General features: G+C 32.3%; 1 protein-coding gene across 1 annotated transcript; it reads left to right on the plus strand.

Annotated features, from left to right (window-relative positions):
* The first annotated feature begins 4,302 nt into the window (after window positions 1-4,302).
* LOC122271631 (uncharacterized) lies at window positions 4,303-9,154 on the plus strand. Its single transcript, XM_087162262.1, has 3 exons — window positions 4,303-4,930; window positions 5,907-6,032; window positions 9,100-9,154. Exons 1-3 carry the CDS (start codon window positions 4,320-4,322, stop codon window positions 9,152-9,154), a joined length of 792 nt encoding a protein of 263 aa, XP_087018388.1. The 5' UTR covers window positions 4,303-4,319.
* The last annotated feature ends 1,910 nt before the right edge of the window (window positions 9,155-11,064 follow it).

Below are 11,064 nucleotides of genomic sequence, written 5' to 3' on the forward strand. Positions count from 1 at the left end.
GTGTTTGAGAGCATTTTCTTTTAATATAAAATATGTGTGGTTTGAATGTAAGCTTTTCATCGAAGATCATGCCTAGATACTTGGTTTCTGCTAAAACAGGAATCACGTTATTATTCAGAGTTATCTCAGGATGAAGATGCATACCACGTTTACGACAGAAATGAACACAATGAGTTTTTTGTGGGGAAAATGTAAAACCGTTTTCATTTGCCCATTTTAAAATTTTATTCACAGCTATTTGTAGTTGTCGTTCAATGAGAGACATATTGCCAGATCGGCATGAAATTCTAAAATCGTCGACAAATAGCTCGCCATAGACAGTCGGGGGAAGTTGATTTAAAATTTCGTTTATTTTCAAAATGAAAAGTGTCACACTTAAAATGCTTCCCTGAGGAACGCTCCTGGGAAAAAACATCTGATAAAGTTGAACTAATTTTAACTCTAAATGTCCTGTTTGATAAAAAGTTTTTTATAAAATAAAATAAATTACCGCCAATGTCACAATTGATTAAATCTCGCAAGATTCCATAACGCCACGTCCTGTCATATGCTTTTTCCATATCAAAGAATATAGAAACCAAGTGTTGATTTTTGAGAAAGCATTGACGGATGTCGGTTTCAAGTTTCAGTAAATTATCAGTGGTACTGCGGCCCTTGCGAAAACCACTTTGATAAGGAGATAATTGATTTCGCGATTCAAGTGTGGTGTCTTCGGAATTCTTACCAGGTTTTAAAATAGGGATAACATATGCTGTTGACCAGGTCTGTGGAAAAACTCTTTCTGTCCAGATACGATTATATAATTGAAGTAGAAGCACTAAAGCTCTAACCGGCAGGTTTTGTAACATTGAATAATGAATTTCATCTGGTCCAGGTGTTGAAGGACGGGTGTTTTTTAGAACATATTGGAGGTCGTTTATTGTAAATGGCCGGTTATAATTATAATCTATGTCGTCTTTTGGCCTCAATTTAATTCTTTCGATATTTTTCTTAAATGTGGCGAAGGGTTCTTTGTAATTTGAAGCACTTGAGATTTCAGAGAAAGCAGCAGCAAGAGCATTTGCAATATCAGGAGTGTGTGATATATGTGTGTTATTAACTTTGAGAATAGGTATGTTATGTTCACAATATTTACCGGATATACTTTTAATTTTGTTCCAGATTTCAGTTGAGGGTGTATTACTGTTTATTAAAGAGACATAATTTTTCCACGAGGTTTTTTGAGCATTTCTTTGAACTCTCCGGGCTATGGACCGAGCTTTTTTAAATGCAATCAGATTATCTGTGGTTGGGTGTCTACGAAAGGTTTGCCATTGCTTTTTTTGTTCTTTCTGTGCTTGAAAACAGTTTTGATTCCACCAAGGTTTCGGATGTTTTGGCAGTTTAGTTGATGTCATCTTTGTGCAGTGTTTCGCTGCTTTAAGTATATTCGATGTGATATGTTCCACTGCATCATTTATATTGGCTTGGTTTATAAAGTTTTCAGTTATATTTACAGTCGATTTAAATTTGTTCCAATTCATAGTGTCTATTTTAAGTCGTGGCGTGCGGGAATTTTGAAAGTTACTGCTGCCTGTATGAGTTAGCATTAAGGGGAAGTGATCACTATTGAAAATGTTATCATGAACCAAAAAAGACCAATATGGATACTGAGATGAGCTGCAAATTGCTAAATCTATGGCATGATAAGATTGTGAAGGGGCGTGAAAATAAGTATTCTCACCTGAATTGAGAAGACTGAGTAAATGATTATTGATAAGTTTTTCAATTAAGTTTCCTCTATTATTTATGTCCGAACTACCCCAGATGGGATTATGGCCATTAAAATCCCCTATTATTATGAAAGGTTCTGGGAGTTGGGCAATTAGTTCGTCAAGATCTGCTTCTGATACATCATCTCGAGGTGGAAGATATATGCAGCATACAGTCAATAAAAATTGGATACTAAGGCGGACAGCCACTGCCTGCAAAGAAGTATTTAGTGAAACCATACTGGAGAGATACATACAGGAAGTCAATATCATGACTCCACCTGAAGCTCTACTATTGTCTATATTATCCTTCCTGCTGACGTGATATCCATGAATTTTAGTTTTATGAATGGGTTTTGGTGATGTTTCCTGTAAGCAAATGCAACATGGAGAAAACTTATTAATTATATCTATAATGTCAGGTTTATTATTGTTGTAGCTCCTACAATTCCAAGATATTAATTTAGCCATTTATTGCTTCCGATTTTTGGATTTTGTATTTTTTGGACAGAGATTGGGCGGTGTTTCCAACCCTTTATCGGTTTGCATTTGTGTATCTGAAATTTCATCGGCGGTGTTTTCGTCTGTGCTCATTGCATCAGATTGTGAATATTCTTGTTCTTTTTCTTTTGTTTGTTTTTGCCTGTTCTTATTAAATTTATTTTGTCTGCTCTTTGGTACATATTTGTGTTTAGTCACTAGTGGTGATTGGGTAAGTTTTTGTTGTAAGACATTTACCAATTGTGGAGTCAGTTTCAGATATTTTTGTTTTTCTGTAGAGGTTTGTGAAGGTGTTGTACGAGAGATAACAGATTTTACAGGGTTTTGTGTTTTTGAGGGTGGTTGAGATTGCTCCTTATTAGTTGAGCTTGCAGTTGGTTTAGGCAATAGTCTTTTGAAATTTGTATTATTTGGTTCGGTATCAGCTGCGTCATACTGAATACCTATGGATATCTTCGGTTTACTATTGGATAATGCTGAAGAATATGAAATATTAGGTCTTGGTTGTGAACTTAAGAACTTAGCTTTAGCTTCAGTGTATGTCAGATTTTGATTAACTTTGATGTTGATGATTTGTTTTTCCGTTTTCCATTTTTGACAGAGTCGGGAGTTGGCGGAGTGAGGTTCTGAACAGTTGGTACATTTTTCAGGCCGGGTGCAAGTTTGAAATGTATGTCCAAATTCACTGCAGCGAGAACAAGTTTCTTTACCCCTGCAGTGATTAGTCGAATGGCCAAACTTCTGACACTTAAAGCATCGAAGAGGGTTAGGAACATATGGTCGTACTTTGCAATTAATATAGCCTACTTTAATGTCAGTTGGTAGAGTGGCGGAATCGAAAGTTAATATTAAATGTTGAGTAGTAATTATATCTTTGCCTCTCTTAATGGTTATATGGCGTGCATCAACAACTGATTGATCAGAAAGACCTTCAATAATCTCGCTGATTGGGAGATATTGTAATGATTGAACTGTAATGACACCTTTTGATATGTTGAGGGTATTATGAGGAGTAACAGTTATAGATATATTATCTATTTTACGTGATTGTAGAAGTGACATGGTTTGCTTATTAGAATTGGTTTCAACTAGTAAATCACCTGACGGCAATTGACGAACATTTTTAGGGTTTCCGATTTGGGATTCTAAGAATTTTTGAATAATAAATGGTGAAACAGTACTAAGTTTTTTGTCTTTAGAATTAAGAACTAGAAATCTGGATTTTGCTGCGTCGTAGTTGGGACATTTGGATAGATCAAATTTAGATGTATTTGCGAAACTGTGTGCAGAATCTTTGGGTGACACCATAGCTCATAGAAACGTTCATCTGAACACTCTCACGCCCACCATCGAGCCCAACAAGGGGAAAAGAAGCACCGGCTCTGAAAAGCTCAGCCTCGGTGTTCTGTTCAGGGTAGCTCCAGGTATAGCACTACAACAGGGGAGCGTGGATCCGCCAAAACTATCAGAGTTCAAGGGCACTCTCCTGATGCAGCACGTAGTTCCTAGCAGGGTGCTATGCATGCCCTGCCTGCCGATTGAAAGGGAGGGGGACCTGACCTCCTTCCACTCGTCTACAGTGAAGCAGGGGCCAAAGAGTACGCAGTCGACCAACTCCGAGATGAAAATGCCCCCTTGGGCGCCACACTCGTATGAGAGAGCAGACAGGTAGCTCCAGGCTCCCCCTTTCCACCTTACGAGACGCAGCACACGGCAAACGTGCTGGTCAGCAAAAGCTAACGTTGTTAGTCTGTTTACTTTAGGGGAAAATTGGTTACTTAAAATAAATAGGTGAAACATCATAAATCAGGAAAGCCGACAAAAACAGTAGAAAACATACAGAAATCTGAAGATCTATAGTCTGTAAATAATATACAGTGTTTTTGAATGGAATGAAATGAAATTCGTTCACTAGGTCAATATAGTATTTGATGAAAAGTCGGAAACTCAAAACAGGACCGTCGCAAGAGAGAAATGGAAAAATGCTCAGGTCCAGCTCGGGGCCCCGGGTGGGCCACGCCCGTCACACAAGAGTGTGCCCCTGGGGGGTAATTGCACAAGGTGCTGATGTTAACGCTAGATGTAAATATGGCTCTGCACCTTAAAAGAAGCAATGAGATAGTTACAGTTCTAATTGCACAAGGTGCTGATGTTAACGCTCAATGTAAATCTGGGAAAACACCTCTACACGAAGCTGTTTCAGAAAAAAAGGAGATTGTAGAAGTTTTGTTATCACACGGTGCTGATATTGAAGCTAAAGATGGGGATGGTAGAACACCTCTATTCTCAGCTAAAAGAGTTGAAATAGTTGAGATGCTAATAGCAAAAGGAGCAGATATTAAAGTAAAAGATTACTTTGAGAACACATTTTTGCACGAAGCTGTTAAGATAAGTATGAAGATTTCCAAGCTTTTAATATCGCACGGTTCTGACATAGAGGCTAAAAATAGAGATGGTAGAACACCTCTGTTCTTTGCTAATAAACTGGTAATCGAACTTTTGATTTCATTAGGTGCTGACGTAAACGCCAAAGACAGATTTGGAAAAACAGCTCTGTTCATGGCTATTGCAGAAAATAAGCAGATAGTCGACCTTCTAGTATCACAGAAAGTTGATATCGTAACAAAAATTAAAGATGGTGGAACACCTCTTTCCTCTGCTATCAGAAGAAATAAGGAGTTAGTCGAGTTTTTAACTTCAAGAGGCGCAGATGTTAACGCAAATTACACATTTTGGAACATATCTCTGAGTTAAGAGAGGAATCGGTAGAAAATCTAGTAACCTTTAACTCTTTGAATCTCTGAATGCAGAGAATTATCAGGTTAAATTATGCAAAAATGATGCGTTTAGAAAAACCTTGACAATAATTTGCTAAGAACAAAAACTTTAATTCACTGTACTAGGAAAATTTTCCTAATTTCAAACCTAATCTGTATAATCATGGCACTTTTAATTTTGCCCTGTTGACACCTGTTTAATTTTATTTAGCTTTCGAAAGTCGGCAACATTCGATTACGTCATAGCTCCTGATAGCTTAAGTAATTTTCTCATTCCTCCAGCATATTCCAACTATTCCCTCCGAAAACCGACGAAAACTTATCCAGGGAAGAGTCAAGAAGTTATTTGGCAAAGTAGCAGAACTTAACTCAATGGAGTAAATCTTCAACACTATCTACATAAATCCAAATTTGTCTGTGACTCCAATTCAGTCAACCATAGATTATTGCTGTAAAAACTTTATATAACCTAAACTTATATTGAGCGAACAATGACACTAGAATCAGGTGAAATAAATCTTATTCAGTCTGTAATCAACTAACAGATATAAAATCTTCACTTTTTTGTTCTGTGCAACATTCTCCCAATTTCATTATTTCTAGTTTTGATAAAATTGCTTAGAAATTAATTTTTTTTAAAAAGAAGTCTTAATTATTTTTTTCTCATTATTTTGTACTAATCTGAGATTAAAAATAATCTGCACAGCCTGTGATAATCTGCAGAATTCGTTGTTGTGCTGGAGAGCTCTTAGGTATGAAAATGAATGTAAAGTACACATTGCAGTTTTAAACAATGACAGAAATAAAGTATTACAGCTATTAGAGCGATGCGTAGAGAAAGATACTAATTCTAGAAATTCTAATTTACTAATGCTAGAGATAAATTCGGAAGAACAGTGCTTCACTTAGCTGCAGCATATGGGTACCTGAATATCGTGAAGCTTCTATTGGATAGTGGATTCAGTGCCGATGCAAGAGACATATTTGATTGGAGTCCCTCAAGGTATGCTGATAAATTTGAGCATAAAGAAATTGCTGAATTACTCAAACGTTTTTCGTAAACAAGGCTACCTTTGAAACATCAAACACTATATTAAAGTTTTAGAGAATGAAATTGCTTGTTAACCTTAAATACAGTTCCTATCATTATGCTGCTCTACAGCTTATCAGGAACTTGCTAATTTTTAAATAAAAATGCTGAAACTCGTTTAAAAGATGTATATGATAGTAACCTTTTTACTATCTGTAAAATTTAAAGTTGTTTATCAGGAATCGGAGAAACAATGTCACCAGAAAGTAGTTCATTTTAAAATCATTTATAGAGCGAGTTATCTACAAACTGAAAAAAATGGCTATTTCTTTGTCAATCTGACTACGATAAATTTAGGTTCAAAAGAAAAAGTTTTAAAATCATATTAATAAGTAGGAAATCAAGCTCAAATGGTAGAAAATAAATTAAACTTAAAACTTTTCAAGTAGTGGTTTTTAAGATGTCGTAGTCTTAAAACTCCTTTAGAAGGACGTTAAACAAATGTTTAAATCAGATGTAATTACTTCTTTATAATTTGTACATGATTTCGACCTATTAAGTGATGATAAAAAAATTTTGTTCTGATGTTCAACGCATAAACATATTTTTATTTAACCTTTAAGTCGCACTTGGTATATACAATAAAATATTCAATAATTTTACCACGATGTCTCCTCAGGTTATAAAGTCTAATTATAGTGTATTTATAGTATAATTAAACTGTTTTTGTAAATTAAAATCCAAATACTCCAATGTATCTCGTAAGAATGTTGCATAAGTTTGGTTAGGCTTTCCTGCATTAAATAAATAAATAATAATCTACTTATATTACATAATAAACTTCTATATTATGCTACTGGTGTACATTAAGCAGCTAAGTTTGTATTATTTTTGCATTAGTATTAAAATAATATGAAGACAATGTTGTAAAGTCTATCTCTTGTGTTTACAATTAATAATATTTTATTAATCAAATTGATTTGAAAATGTTAAATATTTATTGCTAACATAGAGTTTGTGATAATGAAATCCGAGTATAAATTAAATTTTTAAATTGGCCTAACAGAAAGATATAATATGAATTCAGAATCTGCCAATGGCAATATTTGATGAATGAGTTGTAGTTTCGAGTTGCAAGGAAATAGAGTCAGCAAATTTTCGAAACTGGAACTTGTCATTTAAATTCAGAGTCTAATAATGACAATACTTGTTACAACAATTAATTTTTGTCTAAGTTAAAAGCTGGATGTGACGTAATGACATTTATAGTCAAAGAGTTATAATTAATTCTTTGAAAATAAATATGATGTTAAATGACATAGTATGCTTATTGTTTCGGTTTAACTTTTTTTTGTAAATTTTTGATTCACTTTTTTTATAACATCGCATTTATTTTAACATTACATTATCATATTTATAAATAAAAAAAGAAAGAAGCCCAAATTAAAACCAGAGAATTTAATTGATAGAAGAGGCATTTTTATATTTGTAGAATGTCTAAAAAGAAATAATTTGTAAAAAATCAAAGCATGAAAGTTCTGTATTAAAAATGTTAATACAATAATTTAGAATCTATTTTAACAGTAGAATAAAATTTCAATTTGAGTATTTGTGTTATGTAAGAGATTGTAAAAAATTGGTGTTTAGTTTTCATATCAGTCTAGAATGTCAAGGAATAAATTGTTTGGTAACCAACATCTTATTGTTTGCGCCTTTTTTGATTACTGTAAAGACTTTTATAGCTTTTACTTTTGAAAAATCATACTTCTTTTCATGAAAATGAAAATATAATAAATTATTCATCATAAGTTTTTGTTTTTTCCTCCAATAAACTAAAGGCGAGTCAAAAGAATAATTAATATCAAAAATCCGAATCCGCCGAAAAAAAGTCATGTATTTACAGAAAAAGTAGGTATTTTTTTCTGTTTTTGTAACTTAATTTAGCTTTAAATAATTAGCATATTTGCAGTCCACTCTTTAAACCATTTAGATAAGCTAGTTTTAAAGATTAGTTACTTCCGGTTCATAGTTAGTTCCTTCAATTCTTGGTGATATTTTTTTTTTTTATTTTCCACTGTATCTCCTTCTAGAAAAACGTTTTTTCATTTATAGTAGTAACAATTGCATTTATTGAACTAAAGGTGCGAACATGTATTCAATGCAATTTTATTTTATTTAGAATTATATATATACAGTGAAACCACCAGGAAAGTTGACCTTCTTTATTTGCAACCACTTTTTTTGAGGCCCGGATTTTTTTTCCATAGACTTTGTATTTAAGAAAACTTTTGCAGAGACCATCAAAATCTCCTCCAGCGACAGTGCAAACCTCTGCACAAAATGAGGAAGAGGTCAAATATGGAAACACGAAAAAATAATAACAAAATAAATAAGTAGATTTAAATGTATTCAAAATATTTGTATCTCACATATAATAATAGTTTTGAAAGAAAGTGACAAAAGTCAGAGAGCACTAAAGACGAAAATTTGTTTTTAGAGTTAAAACCTAAATTTTAAAAAAAAGTCATTTTAGAAAAAACTAAGCATCCGAAGCAAACAAACAGCTTTCATTTTAAAGCAAAAAAATTTTTATGATGTAAAATTGAATGCAAACTATAAAAACATAATTGTTTATTTATTTAAATTTTATAATTCATGATTATTAAATTTGTTTCACACATAATTAAAGGTCTTTTTTATTGATACTAAATTTTATTCATTAATCCTTTTTTCATGAGGCTCACATAAGTGGAATTTCCGCACCAAGATAATAACACTGGCTAAAATTAAAGTGCTCGCAAAAAATCGTATGTATCTTCGATATCATTTTGAAATGAATGAAAGTAAACACTAGGAACGACCAATCTCCATTAACGACCCTTTACTGTAGAACTGAGAGTGGTCACTCCCCAGAGATTGTACTGCAGTTTAAAATAAAATAGCATTGAAAGAAAACCTTTTGCACCTCTTTTTAGAAAGGTAATAAAAAAGGAGGCATAAACATGTATTCAATACAATTTAATATTATTTATGGTTCTAGGGGTGTTTCACCGAACATACCACCTGTGGTCTTTACCCCCACCCCTACAGAATGAAAGGAACTCCTGAGGTAGGTATACTGACATCGAAAACAAGTACAGGGGTTAACATAAGATTGATTTTTGGCATAACAATATGAAGTCAAAAATCTCGCCAGTGATATGTTTGTAAACTACACCTTCCCTCTTACACACGAATTAGCTGCGCATGCTCGACAAATCGAAAACAAAAACCGAAATACTAGATCAGTTGTGACTAGTATTCACAGCACTGCTGATCTAGTAACTAGTTTTACTCGATATCCACTCCCTCGAGTGAGCTATGGTGCTTCTTTATTGTAATTTAATCCTTTTTTTATAAGTTGTAATGATTAATATTAATTCATAACATTCTGTCTCTTTGCAGAAAAATAGGAAAATTCGCAAATTTCATCTCGAATTTTTGAAAGATTTATAATTTGTAAACTTTAAAATTAAAAAAAAAGAAACTAATATGTTCTTAAAATTTAATTCTTTATATCATTCTAAAATTCAAATACTTGAAATAAAAAAAACACAATTTATGTACTTACAAAAAATAAATTAAAAAAATAAAATAATGAACATTTTAGTGAGCAATCTGAGCTGCCCAAAACATTAAATTTCATATAAAGCACAAGAAATTGGAAAATGATAATAATTGCTGATATATAGTCTCATTATTATCTGTTAGAGTTCAATTAGTTTGTAAAAAGCGTTTTTCTGGTTTTCATTTATGCTTAATGGAAATTCTAATTATTTTCATTCAAAAAGTCTTTCAAAATGTGATTTTACTCCTCTATTTCAATTGCAAGTTATTTTGTTATCTGCGTTGTACAAAAAAGTGAAAAAAGTACAAAAATAAGAAGAGCATTTCACAACATTTACTAAGATAATAGACTATATATCCAGGATGATAAAAAAATATTGATTATTAAAAAATAATTTCATTGCTATAATAAACATTGAGAAGAAATCCTATTATATATAGGTTAATATATAGGTTATATATAGGTCATAATACATAGGTTACTACAATAGCTTTTATGTTACTCTGATACTTAAACTGAAAATTATTTTGATTTTTGGGTCGTGTTAAAAGTTAAAAATATAAGAAAAGTGTCTCACAACATTCATTAAGATGACAATTTGTCTGTCAAGGATGATCAAAAAAATTAATGGTTAAAAAAATAATTTCATTGCGATAAAGAACATTTAGCTAGAATCTTATTACCGTTCAGGAATCTAAAGCACTTTTTTGTGGATTTTCCTTGCATGTAACGCAAAATTTGATTATTTTTATTTAGTCTTAATTGATATAAGTTATTCTTATAACCTTAATGATTATGATTGTACTCCAAGTAACTTATGAGTAATTTTGATTTCTGGGTTGAATTAAAAATAATGACGCTTCCTTATACTCACAAAGATGATAAACCATCTATTAAGGATGGGAAGAAAAAAAACTTGATTATTTAAAAATAACTTCTTTTAGATAATGAATGTTTGGCTGGAATGCCTATTACCGATAAAAACAATCTGAAAACATTTTTGTAGTTTTCTTTAGCATGTTACGCAAAATTTGATAATTTAATTTTATTTAAAATAGTTTGTTTTTATAGCTTTCATGAGTATATAATTGTATTTCGATACTTAAATTGTAGCTTATTTTGTTTTACTGGTTGAGTTAAAAAGAAGAGCTTTTCGTTTATATTCAATAAATTGATACATTATCTGTTTCATAATTTTATAACCGTCGTCGAACAGCTGACCTAATTTTGTGTTTACTCCTACTGATGTTCAACTCCGTAAATTCAATTTTAAATCCAATCCAGAAGACAAGGATAGTCCTGGTTCAGGTATTGAAAGAAATTTGCCTTCGTGGAGGACTTCTTGATGGAACTAACCAGCATTTGCGTTACATGGAGAGGAAAACCACGAAAACCTCC

The sequence above is a fragment of the Parasteatoda tepidariorum genome, chromosome 4, assembly GCF_982258835.1.
Source record: "Parasteatoda tepidariorum strain Cologne lab strain chromosome 4, Ptep-v5.0, whole genome shotgun sequence".
NCBI classification, from domain to species: Eukaryota; Metazoa; Arthropoda; class Arachnida; order Araneae; family Theridiidae; genus Parasteatoda; species Parasteatoda tepidariorum.